The sequence below is a fragment of the Pollachius pollachius genome (genome assembly GCF_949987615.1).
Source record: "Pollachius pollachius genome assembly, chromosome: 3".
NCBI classification, from domain to species: Eukaryota; Metazoa; Chordata; class Actinopteri; order Gadiformes; family Gadidae; genus Pollachius; species Pollachius pollachius.
In genome coordinates, this window is record NC_136936.1 from 7,611,278 (window position 1) to 7,635,417 (window position 24,140).

At 48.1% G+C, this 24,140-nt stretch overlaps 1 protein-coding gene across 5 annotated transcripts; it reads left to right on the top strand.

Annotated features, from left to right (window-relative positions):
- Positions 1 to 3,303: 3,303 nt before the first annotated feature.
- Positions 3,304 to 24,140, top strand: LOC307073385 (uncharacterized protein). Of its 5 annotated transcripts, none has more exons than XM_079733180.1 (15): positions 3,304 to 3,407; positions 3,931 to 3,982; positions 4,220 to 4,324; positions 4,797 to 4,949; positions 8,916 to 9,482; positions 10,401 to 10,484; positions 10,997 to 11,161; positions 11,290 to 11,471; positions 12,318 to 12,379; positions 14,815 to 14,926; positions 15,267 to 15,405; positions 16,565 to 17,078; positions 17,512 to 18,654; positions 18,962 to 19,066; positions 22,138 to 24,140. In XM_079733180.1, the coding sequence occupies exons 2-15, from the start codon at positions 3,980 to 3,982 to the stop codon at positions 22,140 to 22,142; spliced, it is 3,339 nt and encodes a 1,112-aa protein (XP_079589306.1). In that variant the 5' UTR covers positions 3,304 to 3,407; positions 3,931 to 3,979; the 3' UTR covers positions 22,143 to 24,140. The 5 variants fall into 5 exon arrangements, with proteins under 5 accessions (XP_079589306.1, XP_079589307.1, XP_079589308.1 ...); XM_079733181.1 differs by having other exon boundaries at positions 18,965 to 19,066; XM_079733182.1 differs by having other exon boundaries at positions 8,919 to 9,482.

The following is a 24,140-nucleotide window of genomic DNA, read 5'->3' on the forward strand; positions in this document are numbered from 1 at the left end:
TGATTATCTCCTGTACTTGAGCCACATTTTCCAGTGGACCTTTTGAGTGGTAAGTGTTTCCATGCCAGTCATCATTATTGTCACAGACATAAGCACAACCACACACACACACATACACACACAGAACCAGACAAACAAACACACACACAGGCAACCACACACAACCACACACACACACACACACACACACAACCACACACAACCACACTCACACATACACACACACAACCAGACAAACAAACACACACACAGACAACCACACACAACCACACACACACACACACACACACACACACAACCATACACACACATACACACACATACACACACAGAACCAGACAAACAAACACACACACAGACAACCACACACAACCACACACACACACACAGACAACCACACAGATAACCACATACAACCACACACACACACACACACACACACACACACACACACACACACAAGCACAAAAAGACACCGTACAAATGCACACACACACACACACACACACACACACAACCACACACACACACACACACCACACACACACTCCAACACCCCCCTCCGACACACACACACACACACACACCTTCCCCAAACACACAAACGCACTAACACCCTCCCACACACACGGCCGGTGTGTCTCTGCTGTTCATATCAACAGATATGCCTCGTTGTTACTTTCTTCTCTCCAGATGACCTCCCCCGCCCCCCCCCCCCCCCTCCAGCCTGTTGTTGAGCTGTCACAACAGTGACCTCATCGCCCGGCCGTGCGCTGTGAGGCCGGCCCGCTGGTGTGTGAGGCAGGAGTTACACGGCGGGGGAAAGCCGATCTGAGGCCAGGGCCAGAGCCCGGGTAATTAACGCTGCGGTGATGTAAGGTGCGCAGGATGGGTGGGGGGGGGGGGGCGAAGGCAGGGCTTTCCCTTGTAGTACCAAAGGCCTTGGTCTGGTGATGTGTGTGTGTGTGTGTGGGGGTGTGTGTGTGTGTGTGTGTGTGTGTGTGTGCGTGTGTACAGTGTCTTTTTGTGTTTGTGTGTACGATGTGTGTGTGTGTGTTTGTTTGTGTCTGTGTGTGTGTGTTTGTGTGTGGGTGTGCGCGCGTGTGTGTGTGTGTTTGCGTGTGTGGTCGTCTGCATGTGTGTGTGTGTGTGTACAGGGTTTTCCCCTGTAGTATCAAAGGCCGTGGCCTGGTGAGGTGTGTGTGGGGGAGGGAGGTTTGTGTGTGTGTGTGTGAGTGTGTGTGTGTGTGTGTGTGTGTGCGTGTGTACAGTGTCTTTTTGTGTTTGTGTGTACGATGCGTGTGTGTGTTTGTTTGTGTCTGTGTGTGTGTGTTTGTGTGTGGGTGTGCGCTCGTGTGTGTGTGTGTGTTTGCGTGTGTGGTCGTCTGCATGTGTGTGTGTGTGTGTACAGGGTTTTCCCCTGTAGTATCACAGGCCGTGGCCTGGTGAGGTGTGTGGGGGGGAGGGAAGTTTGTGTGTGCGTGTGTGAGTGTGTGTGTGTGTGAGTGTGTGTGTGTGTGTGTGTGTGTGTGTGTGTGTGTTTGCGTGTGTGGTTGTCTGCATGTGTGTGTGTGTGGTTGTCTGCATGTGTGTGTGTGAGTGTGTGTGTGTGTGTGTGTGTGTAGTCAAATGTATTCAACCTAACGACTTTGAAGAGGCAGGTAAAGAAAACAGAAGAAGGGCTATGTTATAATTAAATTATATTCTAATTGCCAAGACTATTTTTCGCCTCAGTAGTATTGGTCATTTTAATATTCTAATTGGTATTATTAAGTTTAGTGGAGTCCCTCAACTCGCTGCCCGCTGCTTACGTCATCATCTTATCAGAGCAAGTGGTGCCATTGTTCTACGGTAATCACCCCTAGCCCCGCCCACCAGGAGCTGGCTCTCCCCTGATTGGTTGGTTTCAACAGAGGCAGAGATACCTGGCTTAGGTTGCGTCCTCTAATCAAGTGATTGAGACTGGGTAACCTAGCTGCTCTGCCTGACAACACGATAGCGTGTCTGTTTTGATGGTGTGTTGGTTGACACAGCCTAGGGCAATTGGATAGTGTTTGTTTGTGTGTATGTGTGCGCACACATGCTTGAAGTGAAACGTGTTTGTTCATTAATGTTAATTTGGTTTCAGGCTAGGTGTTTTGAAAAACACAAGGAACTCAACAGAAACCACAGGCACAAATGAAAAAAAAATGAAAAAAGTTGTTTAGAAAAGCTGTATCCTGTATAAAGCCGTGACATTCATTTTAAAGAACACCAATGATGAAGAATTATCTTCAGTTTTTTTGCTATCTGGGCACACTGTACTGTAGGTGGTACTGTACTGTGATGTGTGTGTTGCTTTGTCTTGTGTTGTATTGTAGGCATATTGTATCTTGTTGTCATGTTGTTTTGTGTTTTATTTTGTTGCATTGTCTGTGTTGTGCTATGTTGTATTGTGTTGCACTGTACTATTTTGCATTGGTTTGTGTTGTATTTTTGTTGTATTGTAGGCCTATTGAATTGTATTGTATTCACTTTCAAGAACTAATAGGGTTAGTCATCAGCGTGCCTCAGTATCTACATAACAACAGGTAAGCAAGACACGATGTGGATCATGCGGCACGTGTCTATTGTTACCAAGTAGCATGACCTCACCAGTTGAGCTGGTATTCCCCCTGGACAAACTCGACTCACCTGTTGCACCTGAAACAGCTGACTCATCATATTTGAGATTAGCCTAGCGCTTTGGAAATTATATCCACTGTTTTTGTGATATGAGCTCCAATAAGAAAAAAGACCATTGACCCATCCTCAAGTTGTGTGTGTGTGTGTGTGTGTGTGTGTGTGTGTGTGTGTGTGTGTGTGTGTGTGTGTGTGTGTGTGTGTGTGTGTGTGTGTGTGTGTGAGAGAGAGAGAGAGAGTGTGTGTTCGTGTTTTTGTCTTACAATACAAATAAACCTTAATTTGATACATTTAAATTAACGCTGAGGGTACCTAGGCAGTCGTATGCATATTTTGGCGGCTGGTCCAATTACCGCCGTGTCAACGGGTGGAATAAATTTGCTGGTAACTAGCGCCCTCTTGTGTTATTAAAGATCGTCGAACATAAATCTTTATAATCGTCTTAATTTAAATATTTGGTTCGGACTTATTTGGTCCTAATTAAATGCAATGAATAATCAAAAAGCATTTATACATTTATTCAGTATTCCAAAAAAATGTATAAACGAAATGTTAGGATGACTTCTAAGAAAACGTTCAAATAGTGTGTGCCCCTTTAATATTGCTCCTTGCTGTGCAGCAGGAAGTTGACTACAGCCAACAGGAAGCCGAATAATGAAAGCACATCAACGAGGTCCGAGGAATTGATACATTGGAACGAGTTGCCACATAGCTCCTTGCACTTTTCGCCACTAACTTCGTTGAAGGTAATGAAAATATGAAATTTGAACTGTTTACATTGGCTGTCCCACTTCCCGTTTGCATTGCATGCTTTGCCAACTACCTCCAACTATAAAGCACGGCGCTTTATTTCGTGCCACACAACATGGCCCACTTTGGTTAGATAACTTCCCATGTGTATTCAAAATATAAAACCTATATACAGCCATACTCACTGTTTATTGTTCACATCATGGATAGCATAAACCTGCCAGTCATTGCCACGCTTTTTCAGTGCTGTGCGGGGTTGACCATGTTAACTGATACGCACCTGTTTACTAATACGCTTTGAGAAGCTTAGACATCTCGAAATGGATTCATTGATTGGCGTAGTTGGTGCCATTTAGGCCTAACGTTACACATCTGCTATGCCATCTATAAATAAGCTTATTCAATCTATTTCTAACTGCTTGAGAGTGTGTCAGAGAACGAATTCGGTGTCGACCTCATCTGCAATGTTGGGCAATTATGTAAGATTGGCTGCTACAACTGCTTGCCTCTTTTCGACAGGCAGCATATAGGAAACCAACCAGAGAGTGAAGACAGGCTACAAGAAGCCATGGTGAGTGGGAAACCTACTGCAACTATTTCTGTGTCCTGAAAACCTGTCACTATATGTCACCGTCTATCATCGGTGTTCATATTGTTGCTGTCGTATATCAGTCAGCAAATCGAATTAATGACGCTAGGAGTGTGTCTAACGTGGTGCTATGACTTGTATTTGGTTTCTAAACGTGTGGTGGTCTGACACGGTGGTAGATTTGTGCTCACCATGCCTCATGTGAAATCCCCTGCTCAGTCTTCTGCCGTGGATCTGAAGACGAAGGAGGAGAAGGCGGCTGAGCTTGACAAACGCATCGAAGCCCTCAGGAAGAAGAATGAAGCTCTGGTCAAGAGGTACCAGGTAAGAATGGGTTGAGATAAACACGCACACTTTCACAACTCTCCCTTTCTCATGCATACGTGCCCATCTTAATCCCAGGCACCCACATTTGCATCCCTTTCACACACACACACCACACACTTGCATCAAATGCAAATGTGTGCGACCCAAACACAGATCAGATACTAAAGATAAAGATAAATGAAATAGGAAGTTTGACTCGACAAACTGATGTTTACTTTCAGTGCAGGATTGTATAACTGAGTAAATGTATCTGTTTTTTTGTATATTTTAGTTTTATATTTTTTTATTTGATTGCATCTATTTGACGAAACTCTACATGCACTTTTTTTAATGTATTGGACCAACCTAGAGAACTTTTTTTAGTTTTTATTTTAATTTCTACCCACCAGAGTTCACTACAACTGTGACTTCTCCTACTAGCCTGGAGATATACCTTCCCATGACATCATTTCTTTACCCGAACCAATAGGAGATAGAGGAGGACAAGAAGAAGGCGGAGCAGGAGGGCATCGCCGTGACAACCGTCAGAAAGCCCCGCCCCCACGAACCCCACGAGCCGGACAGAAGGAAGGCAGAGAAGGAGAACTTTTCCATAACGGTGGACCTGTCCAAACCAGCCGGGGTAAGCCGAGCCTGGACCCAGCAGTCCTGCCAGGTTCTGAGCTCAGAGCCTGGGCCAGAGACAGAAGGGGCGGAGGGGATTGTGGCACCAACTATTACTTTGATACTAACTGATCAAAACAAAAAAGTTTATAACATGGTGGGATTCTTCCAAAGAATGTTATGGTGGTGTTGCATTACCATGATCTTTTCCAGTTGGGACATTGGGACTAGTTTAAATAGAAAGTCTGTTCTTAGTAGTAGATGGGGCTTTTTGATATGTTTTGCACTGAATGTGGTATGTTAGAGAGTAGGAGTGCAGCGCCCAACCCTCGCAGCAGGTTAAAGAATCCCTGGGAGAACCCTGCCTGGTTGGCTCCCTGCCTAGTTCATTAGTTGGTCAATAACATTCATTTGAGGAGCTTTGAGCGGGCATGACGTGGTCGTCGCCGCTAGATGGCGCTGTCCCTCCGGCACGTGCATAGTTTTGTGTGGGTGTGTGAACTCTGTGTGCTGGCTCCTATAGGCAGAGGAGCCAGCTCAGCTTCATGTCCGCTCCACAGTCCCCTGGTCAGCCCCCATGTCTCCCTGTGGCTATAACCCTATAGCTTCATATCATTACTTTGGTTGGCTCTGCAGTAAGGTTGCACGTCAGTAAGGAGCAGGTGGAGGTTGGCCTACATCGCCCACAGGTTGTTTGTGGATATTGGGATTCAAACCCAGTACCTGTCGACTGGGAGTTGAACACCCTAGCGACTGCACTGCCCCCTGCCCTCCCAACTCCTCATTGCACACCAGACTTAGTTTCCCTGGTATTGTACAGGGTGGATACTTTGAGATGGAGTTCATCTGGGTGATGGTGTAAAATGAAGCTCCCTAGCATACTGGTTAAACTCTGTTCAGCCTCATTCTCCCTTCATCCCTCCCCAGAGGGATTCAACAGAACTACTAGGTACCAGGGAGTACCATCGGTCAGTTCACTGATTGCAGTTTATACAAACGGCACCTTTCAAACACAGAGGTGCTTCTCAGGAATCACATTTAAAGACGATGAAAAGGACAACAGACGGAAGCTAGGATCAGTTCTCTGTTGGCAGGCGGTTGAGGGATGAAACTGTAACGGGAGACGTTGGTTCACTTGAGTTGAAGCGCTGCTTGTGTGCAGCAAGAGACTGTAGGGATGGCCGGTTCAGGCTGGACAACAGCTGGTTGGTTTGAGGTGACTCTATGCTACTAGTACTATTTAGTCATTTCGGTCGTTGAGGGGTTTGCTCAAGGAGGCCTACAGGTAGACATCAGGGTTTGAACTCACTAACATTTCGCTGGTAGTCAAGTGAGCCATGACACTGTGAATATCTGGTTAGCTGTTTGTGTGTGTGTGCGTGCGTGCATGTGCGTGCGTTCGTGCACGCGTGCTCCGGCACAGCCCCCCTGGAAGCCCATGGGGCAGGTGGTAGAAGCAGTCTACCACCAGATGGCGCTAGTGAGGGCATTGGAGCCGGGGTAGTATAATAGGAGCCGCCTCCTATTATACTACTTTTCTGGTCTTAATTTCTTATTATTGACTCCTATAGAGCAACCTGACACGAATCACAGCTATGTAGACTTTCGGGAAACACTTCCTCTCATCTGGGAGCTTTCAGCATTCTCTGTCAACACTCGGCTTCGTCCTTCTCCGCCCCCTCGCCCCCCTCCTGCCAACCCCACTCTGTTGTGATTGGTTACCTTCCGGAAGAGCATGTGTCAGCATTACCATACATGTAAAACCTGGATTGTTCTACGTAGATAAATCCCGGAAACTTGAATAAGTGAATGGCGACCGGCGTCCCTAGTGTTTAGCGCTCTGCACAGCCGCCCCAGACGATCAGCAGGGAAGACGTCTAAATGCATGTTCGTCATTATTTAACACTTAAGTATGGTTACACATGACTATGAATCCTTATAACAACGTTTATAGGTCATAAAAGTCGAAAAAGCATAATAGGTGCTCTTTAAAGAGCCTGCTTCTCCACTCAGCCAGGGCTCTCCCAGGTGTGGTTCGTGTGCAAAGAGAGCGGTCCTCCAGGGTGACCGGAGTCTACCCGGAGGGACAGGTCCAGGTTCCTCCCAGGTTTTTCATTCTTTTGTGTAAGTTATGTTTGTTTTGAATAAAAGTGCAGTTTCGCCCTAGGCAAACTCCAATTCGTGTCATGACTGGAAGAAGGAGGGTCACTCGCCATGTTTCTGTGTGTCTGTGTGTGTGCTTAGTGTGTGGATGTCTGAAAAAGCTGACTTTAGAGCAAAACTTTGAGTGGCTTTTTCCTCAAAGTTCATCATGTTGAGTTCCTGTTGTGGAACAAATGACCAGCAAATGAGCGGTGGTGCAGAGCAGACCTGTGTCGTCCCCTCTAATGGTTAAATAGTGGGAGTAGGAAGAAGGAGACTAGGTGGTAAGCCTTGATCAAGTCTCAAGGTTAAATAGAGGGAGTAGGAGGTAGGAGACAAGGGGATGGCAGAAAGGACGTTCCTGAGCGACTTGGCCGATCTGAGCAGAGTCGACTCATTAATTGAAGCTTATCCTTAATATGGCGGTGACAAAACAAGTTATTGTTCAGTCCCTCCAGAAAAACGTGATTATGCGATCGCATAATTCAATGCATAGTCCGCATATTCATGCGGGGGCCGCATTTTTTCAAATATGCCGCACTTTCACTGCATACATTGCCAATTTCCGCACAAAATATGCGGGGCTTGCATGATTTCATAATCCCCGCATTTTCATTGCAAAAAAGTTACATATATCTTAGCAGAAAGTTGAAAAATGTTGCGTTCACTTCACGCAAGAGCAGCCATTTCCCCCTGTTGCCATGGGAACGCTATGAAGTGACGTAATTACGCAACGTGATAATTCGATAAAATTGCATAAATATGCCGCATATTTCATCGCATTTTTTTAAGAAAACGTGCCGCATAATCAAGGATTTTTTTGGCGCAACAATCACAAAAAAAAAGACGCATTTTTCTGGAGGCACTGGTTGTTCTAGCCGAGACAGACAAGGCTTCACTGGGCCAGTGGAGGTGAGGCGGTGACCTAGTGGTCTTCTCTAAAGGCTGCAGAGGGGGCTTTCACTGAGCCAGGGAGCTGGTCGGAACGAGCTGGGAGTCAGAATCCGGAGGCTTCATTGTCTGTCGAGGAGAGGTAGAGACGGTGATGATCTCCACAGCTGCTTGGAGGGTGGATTATATTCCATCATATAGCAGCTTCTCTCTGCCTCCCCGTTTATCAGCTCGTAGACTGCCTTCATTGTAAGCCGCCTCAGTTCATCTTCCTCCGGTTCCCTCCTCTCCCTCGGTTCAGTAGACGGTTCTGCCCGGATCTCGTCTATTTACATTTTACATAATCCATTTTATTCAGCCTTCCCTCCACGCGTTACCGGTCTGTGATGCAGAGGATTAAATGGAGAGTAGTGTGGTATTAAACTGTCAGATCCAAGGTTTCTCCCTCCTAATATCCTTCCTCTGTTCCTCCAAGCGGCTCTCCTATGATGTTTGTTTTGCCGTATTCTTGTGTTTGTTTGGTTCTTAGTGATGCTTCAGTTACGCCTGTTTGGTGTGGTTTTCATAGTCGTCTTTTTAAGTGCCGCGGTTTTAAATCTATCATGCATATCTTTGGTGGTTTTTGTTGAAGGAAAATCTTTTGACTTCTTATTAAGCGCCTGTACTTTCTGCTGTTATGCCTGAATATCCTGTCTGGGATTAATTATCCCATTTTATTTGAAAAAAGGCAAAATACTTCAAAAGTTCTCAGTTACAACGTATTTTTTGGGAGAGACATGCTGAATAAATGCATGTTTTCAAACTTAAAAAGAATCGTTGGAATAATCGTGATATCAATATTGACCAAAATAATCGTGATTATGATATCATATTATTATTTGATCAGATTTGTCTATTATGGTTGATGCTGTGCCATCACAGCATTCTAAGTTGTGGTCTCCTCCCGCCCCAGGAGAATAGGCAGGTGAACGACCGGAAGCACCTCCAGCCGCGGGGCAGGAAGACCTCAGAGGAGAGTGACCCCCAAAGGCCCCAGGATGACTCCCCAAGGGCCCACCATGATACCCCCAGGGCCCACCAGGACACCCCCAGGCCCCACCATGATACCCCAAGGGCCCACCATGATACCCCAAGGGCCCACCAGGACACCCCCAGGCCCCACCAGGACACCCCCAGGCCCCACCAGGACACCCCCAGGCCCCACCAGGACACCCCCAGACCCCAGCGCGATGGCGACAGCCCCCCCAGGAGGATGGGGTCGGGCCGTGTGGGGCGGGGGGGTCAGAGAGGAGGGGGGCAGCGGCCGGAGAGGAGAGAGTGGGAGCCGCGCTCCGACAGAACGCCCAGAGAAGGAGACAGCGGAGAGGGGGAGCAGGGCCGCAGGGGAGGGAGGAGAGGAGGAGGAGGAGGAGGTAGAGGAGGAGGAGGTGAACGAGGAGACAGGCCAGAGAGGGGCGAACGAGGAGAGAGGGGAGAAAGGGGAGGCGGCCCCCCAGGTGGATCGGACAGGAAGACCAAGGTGAGCATTGGTTTGTTGTAGGGGTGCAACGGATCACAAAACTCACGGTTCGGATCGTGTCACGGTTTTTGAGTCACGGGTCGGATCATTTTCGGATCAACAACAATAAAAAAGATAACAAGACAAATGTGACTATAAATAATTCTTCAAATGTGTAAAAACTAAATAAAGTGAAAAATTAGGCAATAATGCTATTTCCTTTAAACATAGTCAATATTTAAAAGAATTGCAACCTAAGGCATTATTCCTTTTTTTTAACATCGATAGTAAATAATCCTGAATTAAATTCAGGATGTCTGCATTGCCTGGGGAGAGTTTAGAGTCTACACTCTCCCCAGGCAATGCAGACATCCTCATCTTTTTTTTCATCAAGTATGGTAGCGAAATACAGTTTCTGTCGTATTTTATTTGGCATTTTGTAAATCCGTTGATTTCTGTTGGAAGACTCATTGCTCATTGCAAGGGGGGTTGGTTGTAGTCTTTTCGCTCGGTTCTAGCCCTACTGTTGATACGGAGAACCAAGCGAAAAGACTACAACCAAACATAAACATTTCCGCTTCCGGTTTCCGTTTCAATGGGATTTACGGAACGCCAAATAAAACATGACAGAAACTGTATTTCGCTACGCTACTTGATGATGTTGTAAATACCGGAATTGTCCTTTAAACATGCGATGATCACGTGAACGCACAACTTTTTTCTGATTTATCAGCCGATCCGCGGATCACTTGCGTCCCGAACCGTGGGGGTTGATCCGTACGGATCACGGGTAACCCGTGAACCGTTGCACCACTAGTTTGTTGTCAGGTTGCACTTTGTACGGCGTTTGTACTGGACCTGTTTGTTGTTCGTCGCCCGTTGTCCTTTCGATTTTCATAACGTGTGTGTGTGTGTGTGTGTGTGTCTCCGTGTCCTCAGGAGTGGGAGGAGAAGAGGAGGCAGAACATCGAGCAGATGAAGGAGGAGATGGAGAAGCTGGCGGAGTACGAGCGAGGACAGGGGGTGAGGTTTACATTAGCAGACGCTTTTATCAAAGCGACCTACAATAAGTACATTTGTCCGAAGTAGGTGAAACAATGTGTTGCTGTCGGTACAGTAAGGATGTTTAGTGACGTGCATTTTTTTGCTTTCAATTGCCCATTTATGAATATATATGTTGTAATTTAACTTAAACGAGAGCTTCCCTGAATCTCTCTCCGTCTGATCTGGTGGGAACGCAGGACGTAGATCTAGATCGCACCACGGTTCAACAGAACCAGTTCAAGAACCATAGCTATCCCCTTTGAACAGAGAACCTTGCAGCAGTAGAGCAATATTCACGATTCAATCCTCTTCATATTTCGGCCGTCATCATATTGTTTCATACTCTGGTCTGAGGGCGTTGTCTTCTTTTACTAAACCTTCTGAGTCAGACCGAGAGTAAAGCACTCATAAGATTTAGATTTGAATGGTAGGATGGTGATTCAAAGCGCGAGGACTGGCCCCTGGGAGACTAACGGGCATCCTCCTGTCAGGTGGACAGCGAGAAGCCCGTCCGGAACTTCCTGGACGACCCGCGGCGCTCCGGGCCCGTGCCGGACCTCGACCGCAAGGAGGGAAGCCGGCGCCACGTCCGGAACTGGGGAGGAATGGACTTTGAGAACGTGAAGATCGGAGGAGAGCCCCAGAGGGAGTGGACCGTGAGTGGAAGACATTTTGCATCAGTTGTGGCCTCGGATTATAGCTCCCAAAGAAGTGTCGTGTAATTATTACGTTAACTGACTCAGGACACGCCTCTCTTTCTCTCTCTCTCTCTCTCATTGGTCAGAGCCGCCGGCCAGGGGGGCGGGGCTCCGGGGACATGACCATGTCCATGACGGGGCGGGAACGCGCCGAGTACGTGCGCTGGAAGAAAGAGCGGGAATCGATCGACGAGGAGCGGCTGGCGCGCCACCGCAACGCCACGGGCCAATGGCGGAGGGAGTGGGACGCACAGAAGACCGACGGCATGTAAGAGAGAGGAAGAGGAGGGAGGGAGGGAGGAAGAGGAGGGAGGGAGGGAGGGAGGGACGCAAAGAAGACCGACGACATGTAAGATGGAGGAAGAGGAGGGAGGGAGGGAGGAAGAGGAGGGAGGGAGGGAGGGAGGGACGCAAAGAAGACCGACGACATGTAAGATGGAGGAAGAGAAGGGAGGGAGGAAGAGGAGGGAGGGACAGACAGAAGACTGATACCATTTAAGATAGGCGAGGGAGAGAGGGAGAAGAGGGGGGGACAGACGGACAGATGACTGATGCCATGTAAGATAGAGGAAGAGAAGGGAGGGAGGAAGAGGAGGGAGGGACAGACAGAAGACTAATACCATTTAAGATAGGGGAGGGGAGAGGAGGGGTGGACAGACGGACAGATGACTGATACCATGTAAGATAGAGGAAGAGGAGGGAGGGACGGACTGAAGACTGACACCTTGTAGGATCGAGGGAGGGCGGAGGAACGGAGAGGTGGCCTGAGGGAGGAAAGGTGGAGGTAAATGTAGTAATTCCTCATGACCTTTGACCCTTTGGTTGGTAGCCCTATTGCTCCCTCGTCGCATAAACGAGTTTGTACAAAGATATGTGTTTCCAAATTCAAACCATGTTAGTCTTGAAGAAAAAAGGACGACGTTGTGTGTTCTCGAGTCCGCACTAGAGAGGAGGACTGCACTGCTGTGGACAGAAGGGGAGGGCAGGGAGGAGAGGGAGTCTGCTCAATGTGTGTGTCTGTTTCAGGAGTAACATCGTGGTCTGTTTATATAAATCCAATGTTTGTGTGTGTGTGTGTGTCTTCGGAGCGTTAAGCCTGCAGTGTTTTTCACAGGTTCAAGGAGGACGCATCTGCCCCGACAGAGGGCGACGGCCCAGAGCACGGCGACAGGAGAGGCAAGCACACACACACACACACACACACACACACACACACACACACACACACACACACACACACACCTCATGAAGTGTCTCTGACAGGGTGTTGTTACCATGGTTACACCACACCTGACCTCCCTCTCGAACCACCCTCTCTTCCTGTCTGGAAAGCTATCCCTCTAGTGCACACACAGACGTGCACTTTTAAACACACACACACAGTTGCATGCACAATGTCAATCTATTAAACATTACACAAACACACACTCATAGACGCTATCATGCCCCACGCACACGCATATTCCCAGAAGCCAGAGAGCCGGGAAATAGCAGCGAGTCCTCAGTTTGACCGGTTAAAGCCCTTATGTAAATGTGTGGTGATTAAGAGAGTTATGTAAATGTGTCCCACCCCAGCCCCTGAGACCCTCATCCAAGGACAGTCACAGGCCGCTAGAGCCCTTAAGCACCTTAGCCTCTCTCTTTCTCTCTGTCTCTCTTCATATTTTCCCTTTTGACAATGTTCTCTTGTGTCTCGTCATTCAGTCGGTCTCTCTGTCTCTCTTTCTCTCTGGTTGTATTGTGAGCTGAAAAACGATGGTACATTTTTAGCGGTGTTGTCTTTTTTGTTTCACTTAACATTCCCTTATACAGGAAGGAATGTAAGGAAGAAAATTCTTCCTTGTTTTATCACTTCCTTGCTGGCTAAACCTCTACATAGAACAAGAAGGCTATAACTGTCCTGTTTGGTTGTGTTACTTGCCCAGAGAATGTATTCATAGGTTCATGTCTGATGAATAACTTATTTTAGGACGGCAAAGTATTTGCTTTAATTTTGAGTATGACCATGAGGAGAAACTGGCATCTTCCTTGAGCCGATGGGTGTACGGGATTGTTCTAGGAAAGCTTTCTCTTTGAGGGCAGTGTCCGCAGAGGTGGGGGGTGAGGGGCGATGATCATCGTGCAGAGGGAAGGATTGGCCATGGCGGGAGAGGTCGAGTTAATTTGCGATACACTACAAGAGGAAAGCCTCAAGGCGTCTACACATCAGAGAAGTCGGAAGATTGGTATGGCCTCAGTATTAAATTTTGAGGCTCCAATCAAAATGAAAATCACAATAACCCCTTTAAATTACAGAGAGGAAGGGAAACATCTCTAGGGGCAAGGAGAATGCAAATTCTTTAAAAATTGAGGCGTAATTATCTAAACAAAGTTCATATAATTGTGTATTATAATTATGCTTTCATACTCCACGACCTTAGCCCTTATCCAGCTCTGGGCCTTACCACAGTGGATTGAATTTTTTTCACAGCTGTTAAAATCCCTTTATCATCAACCTCTAAGTGTCTGCTCTCATGCCACGCCTTATTCTCCCTCCGTCTCTTGTTCCTCTCTTCATGTCTTCATTTTATCTGCGTGCCTCATCCTCCCACATTTGGCTTTTTATTCCTTTGTTCCCTTCACCTTCTGTCGCTCATCCTCTACGCTTCTTATCTTTCCCTCACCACTCTCCTCCCCTACCTCTCGGCTCTTCTCTCAATCTGTTTTTTTAAAACTTTTCTCCACTTATCTCCTCCTTCACTTTAATGACATGTCTTTCTCTCGCCGACTCTCTCTGTCTTACTCTGTCTCTGTCATGCTGTCTTGCTCTCCCTCTCTCGGTATTGTTCACTCTTTCTCTGTCTCTCTCTCTCTCTCTCTCTCTCTCTCTCTCTCTCTCTCTCTCTCTCTCTCTCTCTCTCTCTCTCTCTCTCTCTCTCTCTCTCTCTCTCTCTCTCTCTCTCTCTGTCTCTGTCTTTCTCTCCCTCTCTCTGTCCCTGTCTGTAAGTGCCACTCGTCCCTCATGAGTAGCGTGGCTAATAGCTGGTTGACCTTCTGGCCGGGGTCGGACGGGCTCAGTATCTCTGGGCTAATGGAGACTCACAACGGGGCTGGCTGCTGTCTCTGCTAAGCCCTCCACCATGATATCACCTGAGACCGGCTTTTCTCCTCTTAATGCTGAATAATTGGATCAAACGCGCACACAGAGGTAGAGGGACAGAGGCAGATGAAAGGCAAACGCTCTGTTGAGTTCAGTTCAGTTTTAAGAAACAATAACAACGGATAAACACGTCAAGAGACTAGAACAACTCAACGGATTAGACGGCCTTCCTCTTTGTTTATGTGACCAGCCTTATTATTTCTACAATAATACCATTATTGTTGCAATCCTTCCCAGATCCCTAATGGCTGACGCACAGCCACTGTCTGTTTATGTCAGACTTTATAACACAGTCTCTGTTCATGTGATGCAGGCCTTAGATAGCGGCGAGGGAGTGAATGATTGAGCTCCCGTCACCGTGAGAGATGGTGATAAGGATGAGGTGCTTTTTAAAATTCCCCTTTTGTAATGTTTGTTCTACCGTCCCGCTCTCCTCGCTCCCTCCATGTTTGTCCATCGCTTGGTTGCCTAGACGACAGCCAGCGCCCGCCGAGGGCCCCCACCGTCGGGGACTTCCTGACCCCTGCCCGGGGCCGGGGGGGCCGGACCCGGGGAAGGGACCGGGATCAGCGGCAGAGCTACAGGTGCGTGGGGTCGGAGGAGCGGCGGTGTTTCTGTTGAAGGCGTGGATGCTGGAGCCAACAGAAACAGACATAAGCAGAGTACAAAAAGCACATGAATAAAATATAGTTGTGTTCATATACGTACGTATGTGTTTTATGTATTTATCCAACTACACCAAACAAGCAATAGAAGAGAGAGAGAGAGAGAGAGAGAGATTTCCTGTAACTTTTGGAGCGTCGCTCGTGCTCAGACCGCTCTGAAAGTTGAGTTGACCTGATAACCAGGGTTTACTCCCCCTTTATTGGGGGGTGTTGTGTTTTTGTGTGTGTGCTCATACCCTGGTATTCCCTGATACTACAGCATGCACGACAACCGCTGGGAGGGAGAGCGGGAGGATGAGGCCAGAGAGAAGAGGGACAAACCCAAGAGAGAGGACGAGGAGGAGAGGAGGGAGGTGAAGGAGGAGGAGAAAAGGCCTAAAGCGACCCCGCCACAGAAGGTACTTGGTTTACGACCCATTATGGAGCCTTTAGACGTTTTTACACTGCCAAATATGCTTCTTATGCCCGCCTTTTTCCCAGCATGGTCCGTGCGTTTACACTGCCCGAGGTAAATCGCCGGCTTAAGCTAGCGACCCAATTGACCCTCTCGGACCCTACACACAGTGGAGGTTTCATTCTGATGTAAATGCGATTAGACGGCTCCACGGTTCCAGGGGCGGGACTTGGGTAGAGGTGTCGCTGCGTTGTCTGGACAGAGACAACGCAGCGAAACCAACACCAGTAGTTCTCACTGGAGAGACAGTGAAATCCGCGAGCTGCTGATCATCCGAGAGAAGGTGGTGCAGTCACATTAACCGGAGACAGGGAAAGATGGTGCGACCTACAAGAAAGACGTTTTTTATCCTCTGGATAAAAAACAAAAACAAGAAAATGTTGACGTTTTTGCATTTGAAATAGTTAATCTCGTTTTTAGCCTAGACTCAGATGTATACTCATTCTTGCATGCCAGTGTCATGAATCATAAAAACAATTAAATATTTGTTCTATGCAAATTATTCTAAAGAGGTCTAGAAGACAGAGGGCAGTGAAATTGCCGTGAATTTCACTGCTGAAATTGGCGTGCCAAGACGCGACCGAACTGGCTTGGCAGTGCAAAAAGGCCTATTGATATCCGTGTGTAATAATGGACTTTGAACCGGATAGTTAGATAGAATAGATATATTATATGGCAAAATCGGACACATTTACATGTTGAACTCAGGTGCTCATGTTTATTAATGTGTGCTGTCCCTTTTTAAATAAAGTAATCAAAAAAAATATCGTAATCCTTTGGGAGAACTTGTAAAACTTGGACTTAAAAACCTAAAATGATGGCACTGCACGCTCGATGTCACCTCCTTCACCGTACTTATTTATTTCAAAGGCGTCCCACCTTTGCTACCACTTGCATGTTATGCATTACTGATATGTGTGCTAACTCATGTCTTAACTCTCACTACGTAGAAGAGCCTGGCCTGGCTGTACAGAATGGCCATGTGTTGATAACCTAACCTAGGACCACTGTGTCATGATATTCGCGGGACACCACAGGAGCACTAGCACACGGCGTCCCTTAACCCCATGTGTCCTGTTCCCGTGACAACCCCCGGTACCCAGGAAGCCAAGCGGGGCGAGGCGGAGGAAGACGAGGACGAGTGGGAGGACGCCAGCGACGGAGAGGACGCCGGCTCGGACGACGAGGGAGGCAGCGAGGAGGGCGACCAGGAGGAGAAGAGGGACGCGGGGAAGGAGGAGACCACCGCCGCCGCGGCCGCCCCTCCGACTCCAGCCCCCGCCTCGGTGGTGGTGACCAGCCCCAAGGAGCAGCGCACCCCCCGGCCCAAGGTCCAGATCCCCAGCCCCGCGGCGGCGGCGGCGGCCCAGGACTCCCCCGACGGGGCCAAGCCCCTCAGCCCCTTCGCCCCCCCCGACGGCTACCAGCCCGTGACGGACTGGGGGGACGCGATGGAGGAGCAGTCCCCCTGCAGCAGCCTGGGAGAGAGCCCGCTGAAGCCCCCCAGCGCCGACAGCAGCCCCGCCCAGAGCCAGAGCCAGCGCCCCCAGGAGGGAGGCCGCCGGGGCGGGAGACGCCCACCTACCGACCTCCGGGAGAAGCTGAACGCGGCCGCAGGTAGGAGGGGGAGGTGAACCCGCCGGGGAATCTGGGTTTTTTTAATTTGTGGACTTGGATTTCCAGCCTGAGCGCTCGCGGCCCCCGAGGGCATTGAGTGGAGCTTCTTTGTCTTGTGTGATCCGGTCTGGATCTGTCCTTTTGTACGGTCCGTGCCTCTCTGAAGGAGAAATCGGGATGACAAAGGCTCTGCCGCCCGACGTTTAGAACCTCTCGTCTCTACTTTCGGTCTTCACTCTGATTTACTGTGTGACCTCTTCATTGATGTATTCAGTGATTTTGGCTCTCAATTCACTAACGACCTCCCTTTTACTCCCTTGCCTTCCTTGTTCTCTCTCACCCTTCCCTCTCCTTCAATTTTGTTTTGTCTTTCCGACCCTTTTTTAATCTCTTCCCTCTCCCTCTCCTCCCTGCCCTCCCCTTCTGTCCACAGCAGTGCAGTCCTCCTCTTTAGTGCGGACTAAGGTCCAGCCAACAGTCATTGTATCAGAAACAGACTCCACCCCCTCAGCAGTCCCTCGCCCCGCCCCCTCAGTGGTCGATTCCTCTGACTCCGCCCCCTCAGTGGTCGTATCCTCTGAGTCCGCCCCCTCAGTGGTCGATTCCTCAGCTGCCTCTGACTCCGCCCCTTCAGTGGTAGTTTCCTCCGCCTCCTCAGCTGCCTCTGACTCCGCCCCCTCAGTGGTAGTTTTCTCCGCCTCCTCAGCTGCCTCTGACTCCGCCCCCTCAGTGGTAGTTTCCTCCGCCTCCTCAGCTGCCTCTGACTCCGCCCCTTCAGTGGTAGTTTCCTCCGCCTCCTCAGCTGCCTCTGACTCCGCCCCCTCAGTGGTAGTTTTCTCCGCCTCCTCAGCTGCCTCTGACTCCGCCCCCTCAGTGGTAGTTTCCTCCGCCTCCTCAGCTGCCTCTGACTCCGCCCCCTCAGTGGTAGTTTCCTCCAACCCCTCAGCTGCCTCTGACTCCGCCCCCTCAGTGGTAGTTTCCTCCGCCTCCTCAGCTGCCTCTGACTCCGCCCCCTCAGTGGTAGTTTCCTCCAACCCCTCAGCTGCCTCTGACTCCGCCCCCTCAGTGGTAGTTTCCTCCGCCTCCTCAGCTGCCTCTGACTCCGCCCCCTCAGTGGTAGTTTCCTCTGACTCCACCCCCTCAGTGGTCCCTGACTCCACCCCCTCAACAGCCCCTTCTGAGGTGCCTCAACCTGACGCCTCAGATGATTCTGACACCTCCAACTATGAGAGTGACTCCTCTTCAACATCATCTGATCCCGCCCCCTCTGAGGTGTCTGCCCCCGCCCCCTCTGAGGTGTCTGACCCCGCCCCCTCTGAGGTGTCTGACCCCGCCCCCTCTGAGGTGTCTGACCCCGCCCCCTCTGAGGTGTCTGACCCCGCCCCCTCTGAGGTGTCTGACCCCACCCCCTCTGAAGTGTCTGACCCCGCCCCCTCTGAGGTGTCTGCCCCCGCCCCCTCTGAGGTGTCTGACCCCGCCCCCTCTGAGGTTCCTGACCCCGCCCCCTCTACAGTATCTGCCACTGACATGGAGGTAGCGGTTGTGGAGCAGGATGCACCTGCTACACCTCCACTGGGTAAAGAACTGCAAAAAATGGCAAAGAACAAATCACATATTTGCTTGCATTGAATTAACGCCTTGATGGTTGCAACAGAAAGGTTATTGTCATCATTTTCTGGGAAACACTTAAATCCTACCCAGCTATTGCGTGCAACCAAATCTACTTGTGATGTCACTAGCGGATCGATTTTGAAATGGCATGTAATGACCAAGCGGCATTACTCGTGGTGCTAGATAGTGACACGGTTAAACAAGGGAAGGTGTTAACCCATGTTTCCGTCCACCCTTCTTCTCCTCCTCCTCTACGGTCTCCTCTACCCCAGCAGGAGAGACGGCAGACCCCCCCGAGCTGACTGACGCCGCCGCCACCACCGAGCCAGCAGGGGGCGACCAGGACGCACCTGGACCCTCCGTCATCGTGTCCTCAGGTACGGTCCACATCAGCCTCTTTCAGACGGTCATGTACCGTAAGGCCGGTCTGACGCTCACTTGACCCCTCCCCCCACCCGCACGCCCCCCACTTCCTGTTTCCTGTTGGTCTGATCACAGAAAGATCGGGATTGGTGTCCTCCTGTGGTGGGTCTGTCTCCCGCCCCCCCGCTCACTGTCCGCAGCGGTCGTTGTGTCAGCGCACCAGCGTGACCTCTGCTCCCCTCTTATCGTGCACGCGCCAGCCACAAGCACAAAGCACTAGGGCTGGGTATTGCCAGGAACCTCACAATTCAATTCAATTCGATTCTTTAGGTCTTGATTAGATTCAGTATCGATTAGATATTGATCCAATTGCTTCGATATCGATTCAATAATACGTGCAGAGGACAAAAATACCTAAATATTATTTAGAATTAACCATTTCAAAATGAATTAACCTTTTCATTGTGCTTTAACTAGCAAAAAGGGAATACACTATTGTATAGTATTGTTCCTGAGCTAAACTTGCAGCATAAAAGTAATAATGATAACATGGACAAATGTAAAAGGGCATGTACATTTAGGCATACTCGCTTCTAGATTAAAATGACTGAGTATGCTTTTTTTATTTATTTTTTTTATGGAAATAATCTATTTCAAAAAAATGTTAATCAAAATTGAACCGAGAACAAATAAATTGCAGTGCACTGATGAATCGATATTTTTACCCAGCCCTACAAAGCACCACGTCGAAATTTGTTTGATTGTATGTCACCGCTTGGCTTTTGGGATCCAATCTGCAAAATTGTCGAGACACTTTCCGCCTTCTCCGCCCGATTGGATCCCTTCTTCCTTGTTGAAACTCCTCCTCCTCCCGACTATGCTCCTCCCACCACGGGTGGCTGTCATCACTAACTGTAGGCCCCGCCCACTTCTCCTCCTCCTCTCCAAGAACGGTTCTTCCTTGTGTGGTGATCTCTGGTTCCCCTGTGAGTGGTTGTAGCATGGCATGCTGCCTCTCCATCCGCTGTATGTGGTGACTGGAACTTCCTCTGTGCCTCTCATCTGCTCCTCTGTAGTTTTCCCCAAGGTGGATGCACCCATGACACCATCAGCCACAATGGGCTGATTTCCAAATGGCGGTTCATTGCTGCTAACTGAACTAGCATGCAATTAGTAGGCCGTAATGGCTTCCAGATTGAGATCTAATGATGTGTGTCCTCCATTAGACACGTTCAAAATGCCTCAAAGTGGGAAACCATTGGCCTTATTGAATATCACCCCTGCTTAATGTTACTCTTGCTCTACGATTTACCAATCACTGATATTGTGAGATACTAGTGTTCTTCTTCAGCTTAGTATCGGATCAATGCCTAATTAATATTGTAATGAGGAAAGTTAAGGGGAGTGTAGGGATAAATAGAGTATTCGGAGGGAGTGACGACCCGGTTCCTTTCTGCCTTGAATGCAGCTTTAAATCAGCCTTTGCTTGCTTGGCTGCTCCATTACCATCTGTGGGAGCAGAAACTACTTGAAAGTTGTGTGTTGCTCGTGTCTTTGAATGTCCTTTGTCATGGAACTGTGATGGGTTTTTTTTGTCTGTGTGTTTGATACCTATGATTTATGTTTGTGATTCAAACATGGAGATTAATGTGCTTACCAGAATTGATTATTGTATTGTAAAATGAATCGATGTGACCACGCACACACACACACACGCAGCGGCAGTGATGTCTATTGACTGTACTATTACAACTAGAAATAGTACTCATAGTTTTGTCTTGATTCAGATCCATAGCTAGCTTAACATCACCTGATCCATTTTCAAATGCGTATTACTCTCGAACCTCGGTTAATTTTAGATTTCCAAGGGACCACAGTCCAAAATGCCCCTGGACCCAATTGGTAAGAACAACAAACACAGCAACTTAGTCAGATTCTACTTAAAAGTAGAGACTTTTTAAATGTTGAGGATCTTGGTTAGTCTACAGGGAAGGGTGGACCGCCCAAAGACCGCCACACGTACACCATCCATTAGTTCCCGGCCCATAACGATCCATTAGTGTGTTGGCGTTCCCTGCTAATGGCAATGGGAGGACCATAGCGGTTAGCATTATCAAACATTTGACGTCTCACTTTACTCGCGTTTACGGCTGGATCCAACATTTTGAGTGGGTCATTAGTGATGCTCGCGAGACGGCAGCGTGCGGCATGCGGTGTTTACCGTCTCCGTTAGGCCTGCGCTGCTCTTGCGGCAGGGAAGGGACCAGGAAATGAGGGGAATTAGAGCCACAATTACGCCTGTAAAAGGTTTTTTAGAGGGAATTAACAGCAGCAGGCTGGACAGATGACGGGGCAGATAGGACGGAGGGCCGTTTGAAGGGCTGAAGTCTGATTGAATTACATCTTGGGATGAGCCTCACGGACCAAATGACATGAAGCACAGCCATGGGTTATGATGATGGATGTCGAAATCCTCCTGAGAACCGGTTGTCGATTGTTTTGGCTCCGTATGCTTGAACATATGCCTTTCTGGATTTTAAATCTCTTAACATAGATCATTTATTCAGAAGGGTAGTTTGCAGACCACAGTCACAAGCAACCGTCTGTAGGATAATAATTATATTGGGAATTAAAAATAATTTTACAGGATATTAACAGGATGTGATGGTGGTTTGTGTTGAATCAAGCAATCCAACCCGCTTCCTGTTGAGGTCATCCGATGGACTGACTCGATTATGTCTTGGAGCATCATCTTTTTCATGTTCATAAGCGAGACGTTGAGACCACAGCTGACTCCCTGAACAGTTTCCTGTGTGGTCGTCATGAGGACGGGAGTGGTTATCCACTTGACTCATGAGTCGGTGTGTGAACGCCTCGCTTCTTTTAAGAAGGGTCGCCCTTATGAAGGGGTAGCCACAGTCAAATGCACTTGGAAACACTTCTTTCAAACCTGAGCCTATCAGGAAGATGGGCACCCAGCACTTCTTTTGGCCAGAGGTCATAATAGTGCTACTAAACTGTTCACACAATCGTTAGTCTGAGATGACCCCCCCCCCCCCCCCCCCCGTGTGTTCTCTATCGACAGGCTGAGGGCCCATGGGACCCCAAAGACCCCCTGCTAAGGTTCGAAAGGAGAGAGTGATGGAGAGAGGAGAGGAGGAAGACTGGCCCTCAGCAGAGTGACGCTCATGGACTTGTTTTGGTGGGGGGGGCCTGTAGCAGCAGCAGCATACTGATCATACTGATCCCGCAGGTCATGGGCCTGGATGGGGTCACCATCATCAATGTCACTACCACGATGTCACTACCACACTGACGTCACCACAATGTCACTACCATGGAGGGGGCCCTATTGAGAGACATCATGGACCAAACTCTGCTTTGACTGTGCCGTCTCCCCCCATGTGTCCTCATTTTATGCTTCCTGAGTTGTGTTTAGGCAACACTAGCTGGTGGAAGACACTGAAGCCTTTTTTTATATATATATTTTGGAAAACTTTCATCATCCTCCGCATCCAGGAGAAAACGACTTTCGTCTCCCCATGTCTGCAAACGAATGACGTGGGTAGTGGTGTGTATTTGCTTTGTTCTGGCCGCACACTACTGCAGTAACGGCCGCACGGGAACTGACTGAAGTCCTAGGAATTAGGTCGCCTAATTGGCTCTTTGAGGCAGAAAGACACCCAAACATTTTTTTAAGTCTTTGCCTGGTTTTAATGTTTCTATGAGTTTATAAAATACCAAATGTCAGTTAACTTTTTTCCTCCGTATACAAGAGCTCTCTCTCTCTTGATGAATAATTGTCACCACACATGCTGAATGTGTGCGTTAGTGTGTTCCTAGATTATTAAATATATTATTATGTTGCTATATGTGGGTGAAAGAAATTGAACACGGGTTTGGAGTGCAAAACAACTGAATTTAGCACAGTTACCCCTCATAAATGTTTATCTTCAGTTTGTGTCTGAAGCAACTCTAAACAGACTTGAGTTATGGGTCAATCATGAAGACTCTAGACTGTTGCGTTCTCAGTCATGGGCCTCAGTCAACCGGCGGACATCTTGGTTCCAAACGCTAGCAGGGTATTCGAACGGAATACGGAATTCTGCGTTCAGTACCATCACTACAAGTGTTTAGAACAAGATGGCCGCCAGGTGAACGGGGCCAACAAAGGCACCAAAGGTGTTCCACTTCAGGGCTCAAACCTGTGTTTGCAGGAATGGATTTTTATTTAAACTAAACAATCAGGCATCAACCAAGGAAAGAATTGATCCATTTTTAAACTTTGTCGTCTGCTATACTGTTATTAAAATCCTTCTCATGTGGAGAATATTAAATATTTTTCCCCTATTTTTTTAGCCAGGGGAGGTAATTTATTTACAAGCATTTCTTTGGTCTAATCAAGTTTACAGATTTTTACAAATTGCCTCCCCTAGCTTTAAGTGCTGTGAGAATATACGGCTATTTTGACACGTGTCAGTGGTTGAAATCTGACGTGACCTCAGCATACTACAGAGTGCTTTAGGATGATACTTTTTTATTACATTTCAATAGGTCTAGCTTTTATTTTCAATTAGGGTCCTTTGTTGAATTTGCATGAAGGCACTGTTTTAAAAGATTGAAAATCGATCATGTTCTACTTTGCTGTAAAGATGAACCGGGTGATGTCATTAAGACAAGATGTGACATTGTGTTAACATTAATGAACATTCCACGCTTTTTTTTGTGGCATGATGGAGCTGATGAAAGGACATTTCAGTGCTTTTAGTTTGGTGGCCATTTTTTATTTCTCAAGACTGGGTGATTGTATTTGAAGTCATCTGTATTTCAATGTAACATCAGTTTATAAATGTCTTCTTATTGGATCCTGCAATTAATTACATTTTTGATTATTGGGTCTCAAAGGAATGGATGTTGAAAGTTTTACTCTTTTTCTTTTTGCCTCTTGGTTAAAATCAGTGTCACGTTTGCACAGAAAGCTCCGTTTACGGTAGAGCTGTCGGATGTGCAAGCTTATCCATTTTATGTATAGAAGATCAATGCTTGTACTGTTTAAATTCAATAATCCAATAAAATGATTGCTTTGGA